The 27,913-nt window shown below is 40.6% G+C and overlaps 1 protein-coding gene across 4 annotated transcripts; it reads right to left on the reverse strand.

The window, feature by feature from the left end:
- Nucleotides 1–380: 380 nt before the first annotated feature.
- On the reverse strand, nt 381–27,465 carry osbpl9 (oxysterol binding protein-like 9). Of its 4 annotated transcripts, XM_026345019.1 has the most exons (24): nt 27,328–27,465; nt 24,824–24,874; nt 21,861–21,939; nt 17,018–17,094; nt 13,309–13,404; nt 12,752–12,799; nt 11,600–11,629; nt 11,465–11,515; nt 10,814–10,852; nt 7,473–7,566; nt 6,633–6,737; nt 5,795–5,954; nt 5,434–5,546; nt 5,059–5,177; nt 4,819–4,904; nt 4,534–4,714; nt 4,088–4,172; nt 3,713–3,823; nt 3,546–3,609; nt 3,325–3,465; nt 3,137–3,215; nt 2,900–2,991; nt 2,680–2,815; nt 381–2,395 (listed from the first exon to the last, which is right to left on the reverse strand). In XM_026345019.1, exons 1-24 carry the CDS (start codon nt 27,436–27,438, stop codon nt 2,321–2,323), a joined length of 2,223 nt encoding a protein of 740 aa, XP_026200804.1. In that variant the 5' UTR covers nt 27,439–27,465; the 3' UTR covers nt 381–2,320. The 4 variants fall into 4 exon arrangements, with proteins under 4 accessions (XP_026200804.1, XP_026200805.1, XP_026200807.1 ...); XM_026345020.1 differs by lacking the exon at nt 10,814–10,852; XM_026345022.1 differs by lacking the exons at nt 17,018–17,094; nt 21,861–21,939; nt 24,824–24,874; nt 27,328–27,465 and adding an exon at nt 15,593–15,976.
- Between the last annotated feature and the right edge of the window lie 448 nt (nt 27,466–27,913).

Genomic DNA, 27,913 nt, shown 5'->3' on the forward strand with positions numbered 1-27,913 from the left:
TATCTCTTTGCCACTCTATAGTAAACATCTACTGGAGAAATGTGTGTACAGTCACATGTATTGGTGGTCCTCCTGTTTTTAGCAGTCATTCAGATTTGAAGACGCCATGCTGTTGACAGATGTATGCACGTGTGTAGTATCTGGACAGGATACTAACCCAAGTAACTGGACTTAAACCACATTTACTGCGCTTTACTAACTGCGTGACTTCTTTCAACCAACTGGCTGCAGCAGTGAGGATTTAGGAGTTATTTTAGTACATTTATCTACTTCTAATTTAAAATGACTCCTAAAAATGAAACTAAACACTATAATAAATTAACCTGACTTTGTTCAGAGCCGTGTGACTTGTTGCTCAGCTGAAAGAAGCACGACAAAACTTTGCAGGAATAAACCAATGGAGATTTAATATTATGCATCAATAAACAGGAGATTCTAATACAATCAATGGTTATGATGTGAAGGAAATAAAAAATACATTTGTTTTGATTGCTCTCTCTTAGAGTCATACTGAAATGTATGGCAAGGCCTCAATTCAATATAATTCACAAAGACAAAACATGGAGGAAACAACAAGGTAGTAGCTTCAAATTCAGCTCAGACTGAATCAAATTTGGCTCATTTCTAGAGGCATCTGTCTTTAGTATAAGAGGAGGATTCAATTCAACAGCTGCAATCACAGGCATGGAGATTTTCACCTAGTATATCACTGAATGGACATAAAGCACCAGGAATATGTTTGTTTTGTGATGTTAGCATAGTGACCAAACATGTAGGAAACGATAAACCATACCCACACAAAGACAAGAAGGACCCTTGTGAACCCACTACTGCACTAAGAGATGTTCACGATCGTTTTCAGGTGAAAACTGTTTATTTTCGTATCTCTTCTGAATATCATTGCATTTACATCCAACCTATGAAGCTGTAAATAAGATAATGAACGATGGTTCAAAAAGCAGATGTGTACAGTAGGATAAATATTGCCCTCTATGTGATTTTTGTCTTAAAAAGCTGGACAACAAAAAAGATAACAAGAAAACTGAACTGGTAGAACAGAGTCTGGACTGTAGCAGCACTATGAAACAGCAGCAGTGTTTCACACATCTACTCTGATTCATCTGCTCCGACATCGGCGGGTCTGGAGGGGGAATGAGGACAGGTAATGTGCAGAGCAAAAGGGAGACTTCACAGACTCCGTCCTGGCCGGCAACCAAGAAAGACACAAACATGTAAACAATTATTTTTGTTCATAAATGCCTTCAGGTAACACAGAAACTATTTCAGAGGATGTTCTCTGTCCAGATGAAGTCCCTTTAGCCTTTTCTCTAAACATTTTTGGCATAATGGAGATCCATATTTGTCTTTTGACCGACTATGATTTCTATCTATATTGCATATATTCCATGAATCACAACTCTTCCAAAACGGTGTGTTATGGCTTGTGTAGGGCGTTTTGCGTCTGAATAACACTCGGGACACAGAACAGTGTGAAGGACCAAATTGGTGATAAGTTCACTTTTAAATGGGAACAGAACATCAAGGGTAGATGGAATGATTCCTAGAGATGTAAAGCCATCAAATTCATAACCTCAAATATTTTACACTATTGCCAGGAACAAAAAGAGCATTGAAAATAAAAAAGAATATATATTTATATATCCATCATATGTATATCTATATATAAACAGTTATAACTAGTTGCAGGCAAGCAGAGAATTTCTCCCCTGCCCCTTAAAGATTCATCCGTTCCACCGTTATAAGGCTGTCAAACTCTCAGCAGCTTTATTTCCTCAGTCACCAGATTCCCTGAGATGTACTGTAGAGCGCTGTTATGTTTGTCAAGGTTTATTTGATTTAAACACCATCAACCACACACCCCTTTGACCCCCCCGGAGATAAAACCATGTGAGAAGGTAAGCGAGTGCTGCTCTGGCTCATCCTGTGGAGCTGATGAAGGGTGTGGTCGCGAAGCTGATGGACAGAGTCACGAGACGACGTGAGACGACTCCCTCGTCTCCTCTCTACGCTGCCGAGTGTCATGTTGGCAGGTGGCGGGTATCGGAAGGTGGAGGTGAGATTGCCCAAATAAGGAGAGGAGCTTTACTAATTTTCAGGTTACATCTCTGATGCTTTTCCATTAGGTTTCATTCATTTCCATATTGTTCTTTTACAGTCAAAAGCAAAGCTGTGTACATGTTCAATCATCAGCCATTTTAAGGCTCGGACAAGAAGTGGTTTTGCAAAAGAGTTCTTATGAAGACTCTGTCGTGTGTGCATTTCTTTATGCATATGTGTATGAGAATTGTGTGTAGTCGTCTCAGTGCCTCTGAGAGGCCAATCTCTTTAATAGAGGCTCATCGTAGACCCAGCACTCCCCGTCCTCATGGAATAGCTGCAGAAACACACAACAATAAATATTACACTAATTTATCCCAAACAACAATCGTAGAACTGATAACAAAAATAAATCCAACAACATCTCTGACCATGAGTGACGACTGTAACTAGACTATAACTGACAAAGAAGAATACAAGCAGTTAACTTTGTTTGTTGTAATTTTAACATTTACTTGCATTTATTCAAATCTGAAGTCTTTTTTCTTTCAAAAAAGTAAAATATACAGTTTATAGAGGACGATTTGCAAATTTCACAATATTAAAGGCAGACAGGCTCACCCTGGTCTCCCACTGCTGCTCCTTCGCCTTCCTGTCTCTTGCCTCAGATCTCTGTTTCTCCTCCAGCCCGTGTTTGGCCTCTGTTGCTGCATCAATGTCTTTCAGCTTCAGGTTCAATGTTACATCTTTCCACAATCTGAGGGATCAAACAGGCCAATGTCAAACAGATAAACACACACATTGTTGGCTTTTTTGTTTCTGGAAGTTTCATTTCTCTCACCTTCGGGACTCATAGTCGAGCTGGTCTTCCAGCTTTCTCACTTTCTTCTTAATGATACCTATCCTCTTAGTGTCTATGAACACTGTGTTCTCCTACAAACACACAAACCAAACATCCATTCATATTTGTAATTTTTTTATTTACTTTATAACACGTTCCTTCAATAGTTAGCCCCCAGTGCAATGCATGCCTCCTGTAAATTTACAGTTAAATTCAGATAATCAATAAAGAACTCACTCCGGTTGCCCACTTGGCATACATGACTCCGTTCCATTCCCCTTCAATTGAGCAGAAAGACTTCTTATCATTGGGTGCACTGCAAGAGAAGCAAAAAGGAAATGTGGCGTATTTCAATAATAAAACAGAACCTTTGATCCATCTCATCTTTAAACTGACATTTAAACTGCATTAAATTTGCTACTTACAAGATCTCAGCAGTTATCCTGTGTTTTTTTCCTCCATAGAAGGGTTTGGTGTGGAAGACGATGTTAGCACTGTAGCCTGACTTGGAGCAGGAGATGTTGCACTCCCCGCCGAGCTCCACCCAAGGCACAGTCAGAATCGACCTGGACAGACAGGCTCAGGTCAGTGAAGCAAACAGAGATTATCAGACAGTGAAGACAAACAGAGAAGCAGTAACACACACCTGCCATAACCATTAGGGAAGGTGAGGATGTAATGTTCATCATACTCCAAACAGGACACACAACCTAAAACAAACAAACAAACAAACAAACAATAACAAATAATTATTACAATATAATTGTGACAACATGTTGTACCAGATATATCTTTGAGTTTATGAGCTTTTACCTTGGCCAATGTTGTGGACGCCTATCGACATGCCTAAGAACTTCGATTTAGTCCAGATGTGTGCGTTGAACTGGATCTTCTTACCTAAACACTCTGCGTAGAATGCAGAAACTACAGAAAAAAAGAAACGTCAGAGATACTGCAAGCAAGAAATCTTCTTTAAAATGAGTCAAACATTTCATTTATATTTTCCAGATTAAGAAATTCTAATTCATCATCAAGCTACAGCCTCTTTACAAAACTTCTACTGAGCCAAAACCTTTCAAAAATGATCAATATCCATTGTGGTTTTCTTGATCCTACATGTTGTAGGATCCCGGAAGGTATTGTGCTGTGTAATGCAATCACTGAAAAGAAGAAGGAGCAGACACTCACTGGGCGGGTGGTGAGAGACCTGCTCTGCCACAAAACACACACTGTTGGATGACGCCCCGGGAACTGGACCATCTGATACAGGCTCCTGGAGAAGAGGAAAGCGATTGAAAATTGTGGCAATATACACAATATTTGCAAAGTTTGTTAAATTTTGGGTGCAGCTATCCTTTTTCCCAGGTTAAATTTATTTAGATAACTAAATAACACACACTGTAAAGTGACTATGTACAGTGAATCAAGCAACAGCTACTACTTTTATACAAACTTCTTTTCAACTTGCTTTATTTTCATTAAATTAAAGTATGAACTATGATTGTTAGTAGGGGATAATAGTGCCATAACTGTAGAAATAAGATGCCATAATATAACAAGCACAGACTTATTAGAGTAGAACAAAGTAGTCAGCTCGGGCCGATGACCTTGGCTGTAGAGGGGTGTGGCCTCACCGTGTGCTGGGGTGGCTCCTCTGACTCACTGGGCAGATCCCAGTGGCAGTAGAAGACTTCTCCCAGGATTGGGTTGTAAGGTTTCTTGGCTACTGAGCCTTTCCTCCCTGCATGGAAGGCTGACAGGTACCATTTTAAGACCTGAACCATGCGTTCTCGGGGCTCTGGCTGCTCAGTGATACTAGTGAAAGCCATATGAAAGAGTGTTTACGGTTCTCATTGAAATGTTTGACGGTGTTGTTAAAACAATGCACAAATCAGAAGAGCTGCTGAAACGGTACCTACCTTACAAACAGGTCGGGATGTGCAAAGAAGTCTGCGTACATTTCTAACAAAGATCTCCTCTCTAGGATGAATGTAGGCAGGACCACCTGTGAAATATAATGAAGGAGAAGAACTGTAGCTGCGTGGGATGTTTAAAACAAACACATGATGAGTGAAAGGCCAGGACTGTACTGAAGCGGGAGAAAGGCAAACAGAACAAAGGGACGCACTCAGACACAGAAACGCTGCTCATGTCGTTACCTTTGTGAGGTCCATGCCCAGACGAACTTGAGAGAGTAGATGCATGATGACGCTCTTGTGCTCCTCCACAGACTCGCCCTCACCGTCATCATCACGGTCATCATGGCTATCAAATGGATCTGAGGACAACAGCAGGCGACAGGCTTTCATCGCTGCAGTAATATAAAGTTCCCCAACTTGTCATGCCTAAGACATCGCTTCTCTTTTACTGTGTGACAAAAGGAAATTACACTGATACTTTTAACTTCTAGGATGGTGAAGTAAGAATGAGAATACAAAAACGTGCTGTTTGATCCATGACAAGACAAAAACAGCTAGCGAAAAAATGGTTATTATTATATTATGAACTGTGTCTTGTGAGTTTTTCCTTTTTACCTGCATCTGTGGTACCATTGGACATGGACGAGTTGAGGGACTCAGTGGTGTCTGGTCGCTTCAATGCCGTTTCTTCATTAGTGAGGGGTGAGGCAGCTGGAGACCCCGAGGGACTGGGGGAAAAGAAAGAGATAAGGAGCGTGGAAGGGAGGCAGGAAGCAGGAGAGATAAAGAATGAATAGGATTTCACAGCCCATTGTGTTTGCATCTCAAAGTTTGACTGCCCTTATGTAAGCTGTTTTTTTTTGTTTTTTTTTATTAAAATGCTGTAATAACAGCCAGTGCTGCTTTTAAGCACTCAAGCAGTCATTTCACTGTGTGCAGTGTGGGTTGCATCAAGGAAGAGTAATACTATACTCACTCTAAGCAGTGTTTGGGGGAAGTGCTGCTCTGGTAAAACTCGTCAGCATCGTAGAACTCATCCTCGCTGGAGGAATAGGAGAAGTCTGGCACTGAGTGTGACGGGATCGGGATGTGAGCTGGGGAAGCGACGCCGCTGCTGGGGCCGGATGGGCCACTCCCTGACAAAGAAAAAAATGTAAATAAAGTTAAGTTGTGTCTTTTTTAAGGCGTGGATCTAATAAATAAATAATAAATTCATACAGTATACCAGTCAGAATGATCAAACTAACACTGTGGAGCACTTGCTCCTGAGCCTAGTGCAGCAGACTGCATACACCAATATTAAGTCGTCTTTAACATAGTGACAGCTTGCTCTGCAAAATATATTGATGGTGCTCTCAAGCATGCAGCCTGCCTCCTTAGTGCTCAGCGCAGCATTTTAATATCGCTGCATCAGCACAGCAAGACAAAAAGGCAGGAACCTCAGCTTTCTAGTGCTTTTACACTGAGATTCCTAATTTACCTTATGTTAATGGTCACAGCACTTCGGCTGGAGAGGTACAGAAACCATTATTGTAGTATTACTACTTTAGTTCTTCTGTTCATGTTTATTATGTTAGATTTATGTGGCAAGTAAAATAAAGGATCCAAAAAACACCAACAAAGAGTCAGTCTTTTGTCCAGAATATATGCACATATATACACACACACACACACACACACTTATATATTTATATATATAAGTGTATATATATGAACAGGCAGTCAGTCAGTACATTATTATACAACAACATCAATGCTTTCCTGGTAGTAATCTAAATATAACTGACTGTTTAATTGGCTAATTAAAATTTCACCTGTGCTGTTAGGAGTTGGGGTCTGCAGACTGCCCATCACCGTAACGATGGGACCTACAGGCAATGTGGAGGGTCGTTGGTCTGATTTACACACCTGAGAAGCGTCTTTAGCAAAACAACAGAAAGCAAATGAATTAGCATTGAAGCCTTAAAAAGAATCGAGATCACATTTAATGCCTTGTGCCAAGATGCCGAGAAAATAATCTGAGAAGCTGCAGACAGAGAGTCTATTAGGAGACCGAAATTAGAATGGCCTACTTTGTAGTGCTCATTTTTTATAGCATTTTTAAGCAGCCTAGTCATAGTCATCTGATGAAAACAGTCAGAATCAGATCGTAGTCAATGCCATCAAATAAAAACAGAGAGTTTGATGTTTAAAAAACAACATATATTCAGATAAATACAGTGAAAATCAATAAGGGGCTAGGTATTTTTGGTAACCAGGAACTTAAGTTGTCTCAGTTTCCTGAATGACATTCTTATTGTCATAGTAGAACTTGCTTCTATTCCGCATCAACTCCACTGTCTCCAAATCCACAGTGAAACAAATGTTGCTGGGGGACTGAATACTGACCCAATATAGTATTGGTTCAGAAAATTGCAACACAGAGAACAGAAAAATTGTCCCAAAGCAATTACTTTGCTGCATTTTGTGGAAGCATTGGTTGGAAAAGATGAACATATGAACAGCAGGGGGAGCTGTTGCTACCTTTGAGTATGTTACAAAACATTAACATAGGTGATGTAGTGAAACCTAAGTACAGATGTGTTAAAACATCAAACACATGGACACACATCTAAATGTGTATAAGCAGTGTAGAACAGGGAGATCTCGAGCACCTGTGGGTAGTGTGGTCTGTGTTGGCATCGTGGTGTTGACTACAGGAGTGTCCAGAGGGGGCTGGTAGATCCCATCCACTGGGTTGATGGTGCTCTGGAGGAAAGAAACACAAACATCATTGCCATCAACAACAAAAACAAATGTCTCAAAGGGACACCAGGCACTCGCTTCAACAATAGCACACACCCACATCACTGCCTGCTTACTGCTTTAAAACGCTGTCCAACAGTCTGAACTGTCTTCAAAACCTACACGTCATTGTCAGTCTTCACCAAGGAACTGCTCTAGTCATTCAGTAAGAGTATTTTTAAATAGTCAGCTAAAATGTAACAAGCCTTTTTTTAAACTTGTATAACTAAGTGTACCTACGTGTTAACCACAAGAAAACAGCATCTGCTATAACACGCTGGATGTCATTATAACCCTTCAGTTATAGAGCAGCTCAAAGTTATACCTGCATCTGCATTACAACAAGAACAGTGAAATGATATGTGTACCATCCAGCATTGCAGATCAATTTCCTTTCACTCCATTTCCTGGAAAGAGTGGCGTTACCATGTTTCATTAATGTAATCAATATGAAACTAACAGCACTGCCTGAAATCCAAACACCAGCAGTAGCTTCACATAACTAACAGCACATCTTGAACTTTGAGCAACCTGCCAGTGTACAAAGGAGTTAATTAACTCCACTGGGCTGCAGACTACACGTGTAACATCTTCAAACTCTGTGGCTCTTGATTTCCCTGCAGTCAAAACCACTGGGGAAATTCATTGCCTGCCATCATTAGTGCCACCTTAACAACATGTGTCAATGTATCTGAATACAGGCACAAACACACATAAAGATGTACATATATAGAAATCAGCAGCTTGGAGTGTTGGTGTCACTGATACCAATGACTAAACAGACAGGAACACTAAGTTAAAGCAAAACCATGTCAACCTTTATTCCCCAATGACTTACCCTCAGGGCTTCTGCAGCACCGATATTAGATGTAGTCAAAGTGATGTGTTATCTTATTATTCAAACTTATAGATGGAGATGTTTACAGCTCCTTTACAAGGCATGTTTTGATTAAGTAATTTCCAACTAGCAGGAACAGAAACACTGAGTCAGTCCCATGACTGTGCCCTGACATTAGGCTGTAAGGGTGAATAAACATTAGCCAATGGAAGGCTGGGCTAGAGTGCCATAAAGTGGATAATAGGTTTCCACAAACCAGGACACAAAACAGAGCATATCGCATGACAAAATGCTGACCACAGAGAAGGCGGATATAAAGATAAGGAAATTTTCTCTATATATTAGCTCTATGGAGCTTTTTGTGGCAATTAAAAACCAACTATAAACTGCCAGTGGTCGCTAAAAACGTGGTAATCAGAGGTGGAAACTACCACAGAGAGAAAGATCTCTGCCCCATTGACCCTTCTGTTCACACTTCTCTCTTACAGTTTGTTTAAACTTCCTGCATCTAGCCTTTTCTTTCTTCCTCCGTTTTTCACTGCCTGGTGCTTGCCTTGTCTACGTGTCTCTATGAAAGTAAGGCGAGGGCTTCTAATTATAGACCATTACAGAAATACTGGTCTCTCATGGTGGGACCCCCCCCATGGCTTTATAAGGAGGAAGAGTAGGCAATGGGAAAGAATTATAGCTAAAAATGGCTATAAGCGCTGTGTCATGATCAATTCATTTTTTTGTGTATGTAACATTAATGGAGCAGTTAGCATGAGCAGCTTGATCTGACAGAGGAATACTTAACAGGCTTTTAGTGTGCTCACTTTTAATGACTCCTGCATTTTACAGCAAATTCCCTCAGCAATGCAGGGCTCGACTAGGTGAATCAAACATGCTACTAATGTTTGAGGTGTTTTAAACAAAGGTCTCCAGTGCATTTATTTAATGGCTCTAATTTATATGCGCGCACACACACACACACACACACACACACACACCATGACAGATATTTAGCTGTTTAAACGCAGCAAAGATTTCTTTGGCACAAAGCTCATGGTGTCTGAAACGTGCAGTTAGATGTGTAGACAGAGCTTATGCTGTGCTATTTTTACTACATAATACTGTACTTAATGACTGTGAGATTAAGTCGTCATAAGAGCAGTGCAGGTCTATGAGCTATACTGCCCCTGTGGGATTCCTGTTTCAAGAACCACACAAGAGGTTGTCCATGTATTAGTCCATTGCCTACAGACTGTTCACATTATTTTAGCTGCCATTTTCCAAAGAAATGTTTTAGATGGATTATCTGCCGTCCATGTAGCTACTAAGTTCTGTTCATCGTAGTGCTCTGAGCTCACTTTTCAGTTTCCCCATTACTTTCTTTCCTACCCACTGCCTACACAACCTTATGGAGATGTATAATCCATCACAGCAGAATAAATATACAGCCCATATTCCAAATTTTAAAAAAAATGTGGGGAAATAACAGTTGTGAGCCAGAGCTATTTGGAAAAATTCCCTTTGTGGGGTTCCTTGATGTCTGATTAAGAAATGGCTGCAGAAAGTATTGCACTCAAGCTATGATGTCTGGGAAAATAAACCTTCAAGATGAGCAGCATGAACATACTCTACATGAAAGGGCTATTTATCTTGGGTTATGCTTTTGGCATGTCACTCTAGATTATCCATCTATCCAGCACACTACAGAGCTTACTGATGATATTCAACATCATATAAAAAAAGATGATTCAGAAATCCATTTAAAAAAAAAAATGCTTTGGAAAATAGTTGGCATTAATTTCATGTACTGTATATGTTTTGTAGTTAAAACATGCAAAGCTTGTGTCACGGCCGTGACATGGCGATAGGACACCTGCAGGTGCAGTAAAGTGCCTTTGGATGGCTTTCCAGCTATTAGTGCTCAGAGGTTCAATAAGCAGGCAGTGTGGACACCACAAATCAATGTTGAATTAGCTGACTAATTAGTGGGTGAAGTGAAGTGCAGCATTCTCTCATATGCAGGCATGCAAAGACAGAGATTACAAATATAGTCTATGAACTCATCCATTCTGTAGCAAAGTTTGCGCACACACACACATACACATTTGGTATCTTGAGTAGAATAAAAGAATAGTTCCCAACCATCGCAAAAATAATTTAAATCTCAGATGAAATTGAGAAATTAATAACTTAATCAAGAGGACAGTGGTGGCAGACATGGAAGAGAGTTTGAGATACAGCTTATCTCCAAATTAGATGGCATGCACTAAAGAGGTCTGATTTATCAGCTTTTCTACAGTGGAGAGTAAATTAAGCGAGAAAAGGAAGTTAGCAGTTTGTTTGATTTTAATTTTTGTCATGGACAGAGGACGTCAAACTTACTATAAGTCCGTTTGCGTGTTGCTGTTCGTTACTTTGGTCCTTAAAATTTTGAGAAAACAATGTTAGACTACTTGTATAGGAAGTTTGAGAGTCATTTCATCAAGCATCTGTGGTGTTGAGAGTAATGAGACGCATCCCTCTTATCACATGGAGCCTCATAATATTCACCAGTTTGTCATTCACAGTAATCCTTTCATCACATGGTAAAATACTCATTTCATTCTGAATCAGTACAGACAGGATTGAACCATCATGCCAATCTGTAAAGTAATCTACTTTCCTAGAATCTTCTTCATGAGTAAAAGTGTTCTGATGGTTAAAAAAGTCACCTAACAACCACATGAAGCAGAAATGATTGCTGCATTTCTTTTCCGGGGCTGAATGGAACATGTGATGAAACAAATACTGGGCTACACCCTCACCAACCACCAACCAAGATAGTAACTGTAAGCAGGGAACTAACACACACACACACACACACACACACACACACACACACACACACACACACACACACACACACACACACACACACACACACACACACACACACACACACACACACACACACACACAAGAACAATGATTATGGTGAAACTGCAGTCCAAACTACTGAGAGGTCAATCAAACATGCACTCATATTATGTTTACCTTGGCGATTTGCAGCAGCACAATACAGTGCTTGATGGACTCTACCATACTCTGAAAGGGGAAAATAGAAATTCATTACCTAAGAAATGACAGATAGGGCTGAAATACAGAAACATTGGCTAACTTCTGACTTACACAAGTAGTCTCTTTCAAATTTTCAATTTTCTGCAAAAAGAAAAGAAAGGAGTTACTAAAATCCAACAAGATTTAACAGTAAATAAAATACATTTAGGAGACATCAAGGTAAGACTCTCCAACCAGACTGCAGCAGTGTTATTTTTCTTTGAAATTCTGTAAGGCAAATTCCTACAGTGGTACTACTGAAAGTCACTGTGACAAACATGTCAAAATGACTAAGATCCAGCATTAGTCTCAGAGAGGAAGTGAATCACAATGCTGTTGGTAAAAACTCAAAAGGCTACTAATACACCCTGAAACTGAACAGCTTCCTCCATCAAAACTCTGCACCTCTACTTTCATATTGAAAAAGAAATAATCAATAATCATCTGCTTTTGTGGAATGAGAGGCCAAAAAAACTACCAGTACGAGAAATCTAACTTCACTAAATTACATTTGCTTTGAATGTTGCTTTACACTGTAAACCAAATATCTTTGGGTTTTTGATAGCTTACATCTGACAAAAGGGATTTTCACTGTTGTGACCCTAGATACCGGGGTGACTAACCCTGGACCTCAAGAGCCACTGTCTTGTTTATTTGGCAGCTATCCCTGCCCGACCCACTGCAGATTACATGGATCAAGTGTGTACATCCGAATCTCTACAGGGATGGTTAGGAAAACAAGCAGGATCTCAAGGATCAGGGTTAGCTATCCCTTCCGGTACACACACGTATTAATAACGTCAAATCTGCAGAAAAGCCTATACTATAAATAGGCCATATGGTATACTAATAATATTAGTTGCTGACATACAGTCTATACAGTCTCTTGTCAGTCTGTCAGTCAATTGAGGACAATTTCTGGTGCGGGTTGATGTGGCTGAAAATTCAAGTTTTTTTTGGGACTTTCTCAAATATGATCAGTACTCACACCGTCGCAGTGCAGTGTAATACTATAAGCATTACGTATGTGATATAGAACTGTTCTGTTAGCTCATCTAATAAAACATATGTACCACTCTGAAAGAGCACATCACACATCATTTTCCGTTACCCTGTGATATGCGTCAGTCCATCTTCCCTGCTGTTAACTATGGCTTTAATGTCAGCGAGAACAGTGACCAGAGAGGCAAGACACAAGGACAGAGCAGGACTGCTGGTACTCACTCTACGCGATTCATCCTCTTTGCAGTCCTTGATCTTCTCATCAAACAGCTGTGTGAACAAGAGATGAAAGGAAAAAAGAGTGAATGTGTACAGATGTAATGGCTTCAGCAAGTGCTGCGATAAGCAACCTGCTCTACTCACCAACCAAGGACATTCAAAGAGTTTTTATTAAGATTTTCAGTGTCTAAGACAATATGTTGCTGCTTGTTTAGATGTGTTGTTTTCTGCTTTGTCAAATCGCTACATTAAGTTTAGTTTTTAATAACCCCTGCTTTGTTAAAGAAGTGAGTGAAACCAGTAGTAGAAGAAGTGCAAACAAAAAGAGAAAATAAGAGAACGGTTAGGACACGGATTCAAATGCAAGCTATGTCATTTACAGTATACAGAATAATACGTACAGTGATTTCAGGAACATTTAAAGGTGTGGGAAATCTTTCAGATTGACTGTTTTATCATTGGATTTTTAGCTAAATGTTTCAGAACATTAAAAAAAACAATCACCAATTATAAAATGTACATGAATATTACAGCTCTATTTACTAAACATCAAGTCCTACCTTTAACTGGTCAATCAGAATCTGTAGGTAAGCGTCGGCTTCAGCTAGCTTCTTATCAAAGTCTTGAACACTTGGAACAAATCCTGTCTCGGCCTCCTGAAGATGAAGAAATAAACACAGCTGAGCATCAGTGGAGCCCTAATCAAATCCATGCCAAGTGCCATGGTAGTATTTGGATATTCAAAATTAAAATACACAGCCACTACCAATAATCCAGGCCATGTACAGTAGTCACATATTTTCCATTCATAAAAAATGGCTCAACTATGTCACCTCCTGGCATTGTAGGCTTTTTAAACTGTGACACAAAATGGTGGACAGAAGCATCAACAGTTGAGGAGAATCTTCCAGCAATGTACTGTACCGGGGGACACATGAACACTATTGTTTAAAGACTAGCCTACGTGAAAGGCCAGCAGGCTCATCTGTCTGCCTGCCTGACTTACTGAAGGCCAGCACATTTCAGGCTTCAACAAAACTAAATCAGGAAACTCAAGGCTGGAGATAATTCAGTTACTGATAGAGAAAAGTGTGTGTGAATAGTTTAGGTTCACTCAAATTCATTGTTTGTTAATTAGCTTCCCTTAATAGCCCCACCACAAACACATGAGCAGAGAAAGTTGGGGACAGACAATTTCATTACATAATCACCATTAAAAGGTAATTACTCGACTACTGGCAGAACAGGCGTGACCATGTATCACTCTCCTGTCTGAGCTCACACAAGTACTCACAAAGATTTTGTTGGCTGTGACACAAAACCACAAACAGGTGAATGAGCAGCTAAACATATGCACAGACTAAACCTTCTCTAAAAGTCACCTCGTATTTAATGGCGGAGCCTGTCAGCAGTGACACTACGACAACCATTCGACGTCAAACCAAAACAAGCCAAACAAATCGGTTTGATGACTAACGCAGTGTGTGTCAGTGCAACTGATTGCTACACAGTAGGTACTCTGACTTAGAAAAATACCAACACCGCCTGTTACATGGAAAAAGAGAGAGAGTAAAAGTATAACTGTGATTGAGTGTTAGACTTAAACAGAAGTGCTGTTAGTAAATCAAGCTGTTATCAAACTGTGTGGGGGCTACCGCTGCTTTGCATTTGCTGCGTTGCATAGTCCTGTTGCGTCCTGAGTCTGAGGGGACTCTTCTTCCTGCTAAAGACGACCTCATGGGAATGTGAAGAAAAGCCATTGAGTGGCAAACACTGTTAGCAACTTTCCCAGCCTGAGACCTTAAGTTGAAACTATGAAAACATTCTAGCTTCACTAAGAAAAAAGTCACAGCTAACTCAGTAGCCATGAAGCCTGCAGCTAACTGGGCAAACTTCCTCAAAGGATCAAAGGTCCTTTCACTAAGCATGACTAAAAAATATAGCTGGCCACATGAGGGCCAGAGCAAAAAAAAAAAAAAATTATATGTAAATGCTTATATTTACAGACCTGGTATGAAGGCCAACAACTTGTCGTGTCTGGTTACTTACTCATATTACACCCCCAGTTTATCAGAAATAGAGGTGTTATCATTCTCGTAAGGCGTTACATCATTTTTGCCTGAAGGTGCCACGGACAAGTAGAGAACATTACAAAAATGTCTAGAGGCACCCATGTGCAAATACAAATAAAACATGAACACGGTTAAATGTTACATAAGTTAATTAAACAATAATATTTGGCCTTCTCAAGTTCATAGTAAAATAATAGTCAGGACTGTATTTTACAAGTGGCCAAGTTTGCATTATAGCCTGAAGTACAAGCAAAAACACGCTGATAAAACAAAATGACTGAAGAACTGGACAGACTGGAGAAAACCAAATCAGCCCATAGAAAAAAATGGACAACAAACATAATGAAGGCAAAGTGTTTTTCTTCTTTTGACAGACACAGTAGATAAGTTGGAGGAGGATAGTCAGGGGGTGGTTGGTTGGTGGTTTATAAACAGCTACTGTACCACCACATCACTTCTTCACTGTTCCTGAAATACTCCCAGACATCTAAACCTCCACTCCCCCTCATCTCCACACAGTGAGTGACTGTGACATAGAAGGAATATTTCAGAGCAGCCTGTTAGGCCTTACACCAAAATTCACAAAGCCACTAAACTGCCCCAGAGTCTGTACACAACAACACTGCCCTGGCACCCTCCCCCTCCCTCCCATATTTATTTGTCTTTGTACACAGTGTGACCCACTTTAAAATGCTGCTGCCCCTGCAGCGCACTGCAGCCGTTCTCCTTGCTATGGTGCAGTGGCATTTGTGTTTGTGTGTGTGTTACTTACTGGGTGCCTTGCTCCAATGGACATGCTGCATTAAACCTTGTACATCTGGCCATTTAGCCTGACACAAGATCGTTTTCTCTTTCTTTGCCTCCGTTATTCTGTTTCTCCCTACAGCAACATACCACCAGCTCTGGTGAAGTTAGCGTTCTTTCTCCCTCCTCCACACAGAAACAGAAAACAATCTCCTCCTCTTGCTCTCCACTGCGGTCAGCCAAAATAAACTACAGCAGTCTTCAGACTGTGTGTTAGCAGGGCAGCTAGTCTGGTTACAATTTCTCCTTCGGCAAGTTATCAGCTGAACATTTGGTATGAGGCAGACAGAGCTGAGTTAATCCAGGACCCTCCCCTGGCAGGAAAGCCTCACTTCCTCTCACGCAGGCAGAAGAAAAAAAACACAAAGCAGCAGCAAGGGCTGACAGGGACAAGTACCAAGAGCTTCACCAATTGGCTGAGGCGGCAGAGGCAGATGTTTGGTTCATCAAGCAAGCAGGTCTCTGACTGGCTATTGCTGGGTCACATGATGCTACGACAGCAATGCGCTAATACTGCACAAGTGTGTGTGTGTGTGTGTGTGTGTTCTCTGAGTAAGCAGGCACACGTAGCACATCAGAAGGCTTTGCCACAGAGGGAGGGAAGGGAATGAATAAAGAAGGGAGTGTAAAAGAAAAGGTGGGTCATAAGGGCGAAAAGAAGGAAGAGATGGGTGGAAAGAACTGCACGTAGATGATGACGGAGGGAAACAAGGAGGAAGAATTGGTTTAGAGGATTGGAGAGGAGGAGGAGGAGGAGGAGGAGGATTACTGGGTAGACAAACAACTGGAGGGCAGGAGAGGCAGAGAACTGGCTCAGACAGTGAGACAGTCAGACAAAGACACAAACACTGGTGGCACAAAGTAACAGTATTTCCATAAAACCATAAAAAACCTGGTGTGCATACCAGCTAAAACCAGTCAATAGTGCTGTAACATCCTCAATTCATGATGACACGGATGTTACCATTATTTCTATTTACACTGACAAGAATCAGCACTGAATCAGCAGCTCTGCAGAGACAAACCACAGACATAAACCTTAAAACTGCTGATAGCAACACCTGAGATGGTATGTCCCCACAGTGTATGATTTATAGAGTATGTAAATGCATGTAATCTGATCTTCCATAAAAATCACAGGGAAAGTGCAGATCTATAGGTAACATATTTATCTTCACCTCAAGGGTTACAAATTTGCTCATAAATCCTCATTGGACTTCGGTGTATCTATACCAGTATACACTTTAGGCATTACAAAGTATGGCAGGTTTGCATAGGAAAGTAGATGGTAAATAGTTAAAGTACACATGCAGACTGACACCTGCCGCAACTTGTTTTGATAGCACACAGACTAATACACACACTTACACAAATAAGTGTAATGATTACATACCCGGAGTTGGAGGGTGTGACGGAGGATAGTTCCCTCTAAGGCGTGGATCCACTTCTCTCTCTCATCTGCATCTCTGGCTGAGGACAGACAGACACACACACCCAGTGAGCCACATTTTCCATACAGACACCATCGGTAGCTGCGTGTAACACAACTGACACCAGGACACAACACTGAAATGACATGAGTAGTAGTGATGCTGTGATGGAAACTGTGTCTTCATCTAGATCAGATCAGATCTATCATTGCTTTGTATGTGTGCTATTTCACAGTGAGGCCATACAAAAATTGTATAGGTCACATTTTATGTCTTAAAGACTAATTTCAACAAAAATAAAGAGCACAGATCAACAATGTGAAGGGTAAAGCAATAAAATGAAATTGGACAATAATATGATTGATATAGATCGGTATATAATAACTTATTGGCTGCAAATCACATACAAGATCTCATGACAGATTTAAGTATGCCATTAAATTACTTCAAAGGAGTACAGGGGTAATATTTTAAAATATGTTGATTGCTTATTTTTTACTGAAATAAAAAGTACTGCAATGACTGATTAAAGTCTATTATTCATAATCAGTGAAAATTTAGGTGAAGTCAGGCAGTGACTGGTCAAAAACATAAACACACACTATCACTCGTGTTTTTAAGTTAGGAGAAAGAAGAAGTAAGGGTCCTGAGTACTCAGCCTTGATGCATAATCATCGAGTTTAAGCTCCGTCAGAAGGCAGAAGAAGAACCCAATACAGGCTCTGACATGTGCAACACACAGACTGCATTGGCACATGTATGCTTCTTGGTGCTAATGAAATAAAGGGGGATATGATTTTGTCATGTGCCACAGCTTGAACCAGGACTGAACTGGACCGTTCAGACAGGATAATGTATGCCGAGTGCTGTTTGAAAGACATAGACTGTGTCTGAAAGTATTAAAGGTTTTCAGTTCATGTGTGAAAGGTAGTTTTACTTCTCTGCTCTACTGTGTATGGTGGCTAAAACTGAAAGAAAGATTTTATAGCACATATGCCACTGAATTAGCCGACAACTACATCCTGCATAAGAGTAATTTTTTTATTTTTTTTATAGCAAGACAGATGAATGGATGTGCTAGCGTAGAGGCTGAGCAGTGCTACAGAAGAAAAGCTTTTAAAGACATTAAAGGGAAGCCAAGGCTCAGGCCAATCCACTCAGACGGTGCCTCACTGCCCTCTTGCTTTCCCCTCAGTCAAACAGACTCTCTAGAGGAACAGATTACTGTGACTAATGTTGTTTAGCTCTATTCATGACAGGAGAGAGCTAGTAGCAGGGCTATTCAACAAACACTAATACTGTAACTGTATGAACTGCGTTGCAAGTCAAATACTTGTCTTAGTCTGTGGTCAACATCTGTCACATGATCTAAATTCTCCAGCAAAGGTGCGAGCTGTAAAGTCTATTCAATGGATATACAGTGTTAGCCAGCAGACCAGTCACATGAGGTAACACATCGGTGTTATGGCTGTATCTCCATAACCATGCAATCTTAAGATGCAGTTATGTACTCAGGTAACACATCGGTGTTATGGCTGTATCTCCATAACCTTGCAAACTTAAGATGCAGTTATGTACTCAAACAACCAGAAACTAATTTGAGGGTTTTTCATTCATTTTCTCTCCCAGGAGATTCAAAATGAGTAGATTTTCCTGTTTTTTATGAGTTCACAGAATAGATACTACCCCTTAAATAGGGCTTGTTACATGTTGTTTTTCAACCATTATCTAATTTAATAGAGGAAATAAAGTACAAAGGACCAAAAGTACAAAAGTAAAGCTAAAATGTACTCTTATAAATTATATTATCAGCGCAGGTTTATGAGTTTCACGATGCAGTTTCAACTTTAGAGTGCATCAATCTCGCAGTCAGACTGCTGAGTAGTGTCATAACAGAAGGTGTGCCGAGTTGACTAAACCTTATTACTGCAGGCTCAAATGCTTCTCCGCTAGAGAAAAGCAAAAGGCACAGTGAGGAACGTACAGAATGGAAATACTGTATCTGACACCAACAGACTCTACACAATCCACACCTTCCTAAAAACTACAATAAAGAAGAAAAAAAATAAATAAACCTAATAACACACAATGGAAATCCCTGAAAATGACACTACTGCCAAATGGAACTGTCCTAAAAGAAAACAGTGGTAAAAAAAAAAAGACAAGTGAGAAAAATGACAAGACAGAGAGCAGACACGGTGCAGGTTGTAAGAGGGACGCTGAAGGAAGGGAAGAAGTAAGAGAACATGAGGGTCCGTCATCCTGAACTGCTGCCCCATGCTGTCTGGATAATGTGAGAGAGATGGAGGAGAAAATGCTAGACTGATAACTACGACAGATGAGAGGATCCCAGTGAGAACAGAAAGGGGGAAAGAGGAAAAAGGGGAGCTAAAGGGCTCTCAGGCAACTCTGATGCATGGAAGGGGGAGAGGGGCTGATGAATAATGGATGCTTCTCTAAATAGAAAGACAGAACTGCACTCTGAACGCTGGTGCAGTGGCGGGCCGGCTTAGAACTACAGCCTGTGAGTGAACTGTCCTGTAAGAAGAAGTATCATGGGAAATTTTCTATTAAAACAACATAAAAAAACACTGTGACAATGAGCTGTGAATCAGCAGATTTTTAAAACACAGATGTATTGGTATGTTTCTTTATAAATTGTAATCTTGGCAGCGATGCTCTACCCATCATATACACCATACTTTGCCCACGCATAAGCCCATAAATAATAGCACACAAGCAAACAGCAAGCGCAAGCACATTCAGATGTTGCTGTGAATCCTGGGAGACTGACTGCTTAACACGCTCAGACCAGGATTATTTTACAGTAACAGAGAAATTTTCTCCTGCCGAACATCCTGTGACTCCAAGGAAACAGCTGCAGTTTCCAGAATCTCATGTTAACATATCTGAAGCTTATTCTGCCTGTTCCCTCACTGCTGATACATGAGATGGTACAGCGCTCCTCTGGGTACCCAGAGAGCTCATGTGTCTTTGACATTTCATTGTCTTCTTTCAAACAAAAAAGATATGGGGAGATTAAAATGTGTCGCACAGGGTCAGAGTGTCCTAACATCAAAGATTCATAATCACTGTAGATTTAGCTGAACCCAAAAGAGCTGATATTTGTCATTTGTCAAAGAAAATGCAGTCTGATCTTTGCAAACTCTCTAATACTCTGTACCATTACGTCATCATATTTACTACACCAGTATCTTTGTTGTCTGAGTTGCCTTTTATGCATCGCCCCATCAGCAATGAATTTCCCTCTGATTGCATCAATAAAGGTTTTGGAATTATGCTTAAATTTAGGATTATTACATTAGAACAGTTCTCTTGCTCCCTCTCTGATGTCTCTCTCAGGCAATTCAGTTGGAGCCAACAAAAAATAAACACATAAAACTGAGCAAATGCACCTTTGAGTGACTGAGGCATAGCAGCAGACTCAGATTAAAGTTGGCTCAGAAAGTTCCAGAATAAATTAAGACAGTGAGGACATTATGACAATGTCCATCCTGGGGGGGGGGTCATTGTTTACGAGCAAACCCAGTGAAGAGCAGGTCAAACAACAGCAACAACAAACAGCCTTTAATAAACAACACACCTACTCTGTGCAAACATTTGATTTAAATGGAACACTGCACATGCTCTCCACAGTAATTCCTCAAAGTCGACACCCACTAAACAGCCGTCTTCACACTGTTCTGAACTGCCCTTGAACCTTGATAACGAACCGTCACATCTGAGCGCTGCAGAACACAACGCTGCACCCTGACTGTACATCCCAGAAGACAAACAAACAACGCCTCCTTGATCCCTTCGCCCAGGACCGGCATGCATGCAGACCACGAGATGTGCACAATTTCCTCCTTACCCTTGCGTTTGTAGAACCACAGCATACAGCTTCGGAACACAGACATGGGAGAGGGCATGGAGGAGGTGAGAGAGGCAGGAGGCCCATGGACTGTGACTGGTGGTGACCCTCAAGAGGGAGGTGAAGGAAAGGGTGCTGGATGTGAAGTGTGAGGGGCGTTGGGTGTTGGCAGAATGGATGCAAATGGACAGATGGAAAGACAAATGAAAAGATGGAAAAAGGTAATTTAAAGACCTGGTGGAGGAAAAGTAAAAGGGGTGTCTGCAGTGTACTGGACTGGACTGCTCCCAGTCAAAAAGGAGGGAAGGGTTGTGAGAAGAGAAGCGGGGCAATGCTGTTGCTGGGAGTCAATCCTGTCAATATGCAGTGCCTGGCTGGTAGATAGTGAGCTGCAGCAGCGGTGTAGCAAAGGGCGAACGGCAGCAGCAACCAGAAGAGACCTGAGCTCAGCTTCCAGCTCAGCAGTATTCCCTTATTATTCCCAGAGGCTCAACTGCAGAGAGACACAAGCAGCAATCTTCCTCCTCAGCCTCAGTCGAGAGGGCTGAAGAAAAAAAAAAACCCTTACTTGCTCGTTCAGTTCCAGAGGAATCTAGCGCTTGGAGTGGAACAAATCTTGTTAATCTATAGAAATACGTGTCAGTTCAACTTCACAGAACGTGCAGAGGTTCCACAGGATGGGAGGAAAGGCTCCGACATTGTGTAGATGCCTGTGTGCATGTGTTTCCTGGTAAAAGTGCAGACCAATCCAAGTCTTTTAACAGCGGGGAGGGAAAGAGGAGTGAGAGAGAGAGAGAGTGAGAGAGGGAGAGGGAGAAAATGAACTGCAGGGATGGATGCAAAGAAAGATCACAGAGAAAGTAAGCCGGTGGTGGTACCACAGAGAAGAGGAGCAGAGTCATGAAGAGAACAATGTTAAAAAGACGTCTCACCTTGGAAATGGAAAGTCTTCTGGTCCACAGTGATGGTGAATGTGCTGTCGTCCTCGTCATCGATGCCGATCACAGCTCCCTGTGCAAACACAGAGAGAGAGAGAGAGGGAGAGAGGGAGAGAGAGAGGGAGAGAGAGAGAGAGAGAGAGGAAAAAGAAGGCAGTCAGACAGTAGGCCACGTCACACTCTACTTTCCATTTCTATCCATATGTTCCTGCAGCCCCCTGGATTGAGGCTCTTTCATGAATTACCCGTGGCCCATCTCAGCAGCTCAACCCTCTCCCCTTCATAAGCCCTACATCCTTCTTACTTATCATCCCTTTCTCAGAATCACACCGTTTCTTTTTTCCTCTCTCTCTCTCTCTCTCTGTTGTTCAGACATATGAGGGCAGCCTTTTGGAACATGAGAGTGAAGGAAGGGGTGGAGAGCAAAGGAGGAGAATGGGATGGTTGGTAGAGAGAAAGAGACACTGGGGACCAGCAGCTAGCAGCCAACTGCAGAGATCTGGCCTGCTGGCTAGCTGGGGCATTTGCTCATAGCAACAGAAACAAAGCATGTGACTCAGAGCAGCTGAGTCTAGATACAAAAAACTTAAGAATAACTTAAAGGGGATTAAATAACATAAAAATATGTAAAATACTTTGAAGCCTATTATAACAGATGAGGCTCATTTCACCATTATATGCAAAATGTTAATTCCATAGATGATAGGGAATTATTACAAAGATGACTTTGAGTGTTACACAAACCTCTGTCCTTGTTTATTTAAAACATGCATTTGTCAGCTATGAATACAGATACTAAAAATCATTCTTATTACTCTTTTGCAAGTGCAAATTAACGGCATTGTACCAAATTAGGCGGTTCATCAATCTGAAATCTTTTAAAAACAGCAATAATGTGCTTAGGTTGTTGATTCTTGATGTAACTGAATATTAACATTCAGAGCATTATGAAGTAAATCAGGTGGAATAAATGTGTTTTTTTTTCCGTTTCCACCCTGATGGAAGACCCTGCCTTGTTTATACCAGTCAGCATTTTAAGTCGCGGGACCAACTGGCTAAAGAACGTCTCTTTTTGCTGACAAACTATAGCCTTGGAAATTATGTTTTGGATACAATGTCACCCAACACTGACAAACAGAGGTAATAACTGATTAACAGATTATTTTATTGGACTGCATTAGATGCCTTTTTGGGGATGGGTAATACTTATACTGAATAAGCTGAATAATCAGAGTAAAAAACGTAGTTGCCTTGTCACACTGAATAATCCAACAACACACCCAGTATAACTATATTGAAAGGTTACAGCGTTATTTCAGACAAGACAAGGCATGCCTGGTTTAGCAGGACCACAGAAACAGCCTGTGGAAAAAATACTTTGAAATTGAAACTGACACAGTCAGCTCAGGGGTGGTACAATATACAATACAGGGATGAATACAATACAACACAATACAGGGTTGGATACAAGGAACAAGCAGAAAACAGACTATAACAAGGCTAGATAAGAGAATAAACATAACAAAAACTCTGATTAGAAACTTTTAGATTTCTCAAGCATGTTTCACATCAAAGAGCCTTTCACTACTGATCATTGTCAAAAATTCAAATTACAATTGAGTTAAAGTTGTAAAACAAATAGAAAATACAACAGCCAATAGTGAAAGATATGGATACATTTTTTTAGCCCCATGATGAATAACAGCACATTCCTGTGACAACAATAAAGTCTGTTACACTGAACCTAAACTTAACTGAAACCTTTGACCTATGGCCATAGAGACATACGGCCAGAAAAGATGCTACATCCTCTTTTAAGTTAGTTTCAGGTGATGTTTCCTCCCTTCGGTGATATTGCAGCCAACATTTTCATGATGCTCAGTAATGTTGTGTTTCCTAAAACAAGTGTAGTTGTATAAACTGTAGTTCTTATCACTGCTTCTCTTAAAAACTATGAGAAACGTTGACCTTGATTATTAGACACTTGATATGAGATTGACAAATTAGTTTCAGGATAGCACAGGCTCTAAAAGTGCAAAGCTGGATATTTTTGAGTTTTGAGTTTTATTTTAGCCTTTGGACACTGCTAGTAACTGATAATACTTATCTTTTACTTCACCGATGGCATGCAAAGTTGTCAGTGAGTCAAAATCATGTAAAAAACATACATTACATACTCTCCACAGGACAAGGACAGACATGCTATTTGAACAAGAGAGGTTTTGTAAATCCTCAAAGCACTGACTCAGCCCACAGCTGCCTCAATAAAAAGGAGAAACAAATAGTTCTGCAATAGGTCACCTTAAACCAATATAATCCATAATAATATAGTACATATTAGGTCTGGTCTGCTGTTAGCTTCTATGTGGACAAATAACTTACATTTCCGAGAGATGAGAGCCCTGTATTTCAGTATTAACACAGTAGCAGTTGCCTGAAAGCCCTTCTGAACAAGCAATCTTTCCTACCTATTTAGCACAGTGTGGTAGAACTGATATTGTAGTAGGACAACTGATGCCATCTAGTGGACACTGCTAAATATTGCAACGCATTTTGACAACACAAGCATTTACTAGAACAGAAAGATCAGTATAGCAAAACATTAACTGCAAGAACTATGTTAAGATAGGCCAACAAATCCAGCAATAATATAATTATTATATTCTGGCACAAGGTACAATATTACAAGTCAGAGTATTTTCCTGGCAAGTCAAATGAAGACTGCAACATATAACTTTTGGTCCTAAGAACGCATTGACAAAGCAGATCTTGTCCCACAGTGAGTGGGATAAATGGGGCTGTAGGAGTGTGGTGTTCTGCACCCAGTACAACAATGGCCTGAACAAGGTCTTCCAATACCTAAAAAGCAGCCCAGCAACTCTCAGCCAAGCATGCAGAGTATGTACGTAACTTGACAAAGTCAACAGTCAGCATGGCATTTATATTGAGAGTCTTACCCTGAGTCGCACACAGCCCCTTCTAGATCCTCGCATCATCTTGTCCTTTGACTGTAAAACAAAAGCAAAACAAATCAGAGATTAACACAGTCAGTATGATATGCAGATCAGAGGAGCTTGTTTTTTTATTATTAAAATGCACAAAGTTTGTACTGAAATCATATAGTGGATGAAGACAGAATAGGTGACTGAAGTCAGCCTTAAACAATATTTTAATTTACTGGTAATACATGTTTTATCATGTATATTTTAAAAATTAACCAAAAGTAAAACTCACTTTTTTCCTTATATTAATTCAAATGAAATTTTAGATACATTTACTTATACACCACATTAGGTCTGTAATAAAAAATGCCCCATCTGCAAAATGTAGAAAAAAAATGTGACACTGGGATTTTACAATATCACATAATCACATATGTATTATTTATATTATATTATGTTATATATTCAAAATGATTTTTAATATGTATTTTGTCAAAAGAAAATCAGTTATATACAGTTAGTTCTAAAAATAATTAAATGGTGATATGTTTTTGGCATTTGATCTCTGTAAACCACTACATTGAATTATAAAGGAAACACTCAAGATGTGAGCAGTCAAGACTGAGCTACAACTGGGTTTGACAAACAGGTGACATTAACCCATTTTGGAGGGGTCATAAATTTACATTTATATTTAGAGTTTTATCCAAAGAGACTTACAAGCGAGGTACAAGGCACAGGCGTAAGGAGGTCTTGCCTAAGGACCCCTTCTTGGGATTCATACCCCAGTCTCCCGCATGGAGGCCGGTGATTTTACCACTACACTACCCAGCTACTAAATGATAGAATAAAACTTATAATAAATAAAGACACACAAGTTTGGAAGCCATGGGCATGATCTAATGCTGAATTTCCTCCCTGAAGGCCCCTTACTGCAGCTGTCTTCAGCTGCTGTTTCTTTGTGGGTCTTCCTGAGATCCGGTGACTGTCATGACCAGTGAAGATGATTTCATTTCTTTGCCTTCAGAAATGAGTAATTATTTATGTATAATTTGAGTCATTATCTCCACCATTTTGCAGCATTTGCCTGAATCTGACCAGAGAAGATTTCTTATAAACTTCAGAATTTGTCCTGATACATTTATCATTAGTAATACATTTGTTTACCATCAATAAACACCAGTGACCTGCTTCTATTGACAGCTATACATGCTCAGATGAAGCTGTATGTTTAGATAATGAGACCCTTTTCACAGACCCACTGAATTTAAGCTTAAAGTACTGACTTCACTCACATCTTCAGTGTTTAATGTAAGATTCGGTGTGGTGGTACAGATAACAAATGTCAAAAAAAAAAACAACTTACAATCATCTTATTATTTATGGACCTAACAGTATGTTTAATTTGGTTCATTAGTTTAAATAGCAATGCTCATCCTTTAACTCGGTGCTGGTAACAGTTTATTACCATGTAAGCTATAATTTTTAACTAGGTTAATAGGTCACATTTGTGTATTGGGGATCTGAACAACATATTTTTGGTAATAAGTTCATTGTACAGTGGCCATTATCAACTTCTTTCTGTAGATCAACAGCAGCCATCTCCCACTGTCTGACATCTCCCTCCCTGTCGAGGTGTGTTTCTGGGCTGTGCCTCACAACCGTCTCTCTGTAGCTCACACCCAGCTGGTTGAGTGTCCCTTTAAATCAGATAGTGTGTAAAGCTGCTGCTAGAATCATCTGTTCTGCTTTGACTTCATATTTTACAAACTATACTTCACTTTAAAATCACTTCACAACCTTACTTGTGTCGGGGATCAGGCTAACGTCTGCTACGCTAGCTAGTTAAGCTAACGTTACTGATACTACGATAGGGATAAGGCTAAATTGATGTTTTGACAACTCTGTCAACTGTCTCAAACGAGAGCACCGTTTACTTATCGTACTTACAATTTCTTTAACAACAGTACAGCTCCACTTTCCTCGACTGCCTTACTCTACGTTTAACTATCTAATCACAGTTAATTCAAAGCCATGGGCTCTATCTAAATATTAACTAGCAGCCACTGTCTCCTCCTGCGGAGTCTTGTTAGCTCTTTGGCTAGCAGCACAGCGGCTGTTGACTCTTATTTGAGCCTCACTAAAGCCACACGTTACCGGGAACACACATCCCAACGACATAAATAAGACTGTTTCACTAAATCCTGTCAACTATCCAAAGCACCATTTCTACGTATAGGTGTTTCTCCGCTTTTTAGCTAGCTAGCTAGCTAGCTACATCAGCGGACGTGTGAGGGGAAAACCCAGTGTGGATTGGCCAGTCGGTGTCGGAGGACCGCTGCTGCTGGTCACCGTGCTCGTCACCGCACAGACTCGCCGCTCTGTGCCAGCTGAGACTCCCAACTCCTGACAAACACAAGGCCCTCAGCCCAAACCGTCTGACAACCAGCGACAACTTCTACAGTCTCGCCTCCCGAGGGGAGCGGGTTAGCAGTCACAAACCATGGACGCGGACGTACCGTATAGTAAGACAGCAGGCCAGCGTTGTAGTCCAAAACAAACCAGCGATACTGCCAGCCTTTCATGACGTTAGTCCACTTGCTTAGCGGCCCCTCCATGATGGACGCCATCTTTACAATAGACTACGGAGAGGGAGGAGTCGGATATGGTGTGGGCCGGGCGGCGTCACAGGCCGCAGCCGCCGCCGGTGCTGCTGCTGCTGCTGCTGCTGCTGCTGCCTGACGAGCTAACGTCGTTAAAATGTTTTAGAAAGATATAAGAAGCTCTGTTATTCTTCATCCTCTTTCCTGTTCCTTATTTCTGATAGTTGCTGAATTCTTATTTCTCAGTATGAAACAGTCCAAACAGATGTGATTTAACGATCCTCCACATTAGCAGATGACACTGCTCTGTTTCTCCTCAAACTAAATAGTAATAAGAGTGACATTTGATGATGAGCGTCAGTGCAACAGTTAAACTTTCTAGCTAAAATCCAAATCAACATTTTGGATTGCTATGTTGAATTCAAATAGTTTAAAGCTGCCTGGACTCTCCTGAATCAATGTGGACCTTAATACCACATTTTATATTTCAGAAGGTTTTTTA

The sequence above is a fragment of the Anabas testudineus genome, chromosome 4 (genome assembly GCF_900324465.2).
Source record: "Anabas testudineus chromosome 4, fAnaTes1.2, whole genome shotgun sequence".
NCBI lineage: Eukaryota > Metazoa > Chordata > Actinopteri > Anabantiformes > Anabantidae > Anabas > Anabas testudineus.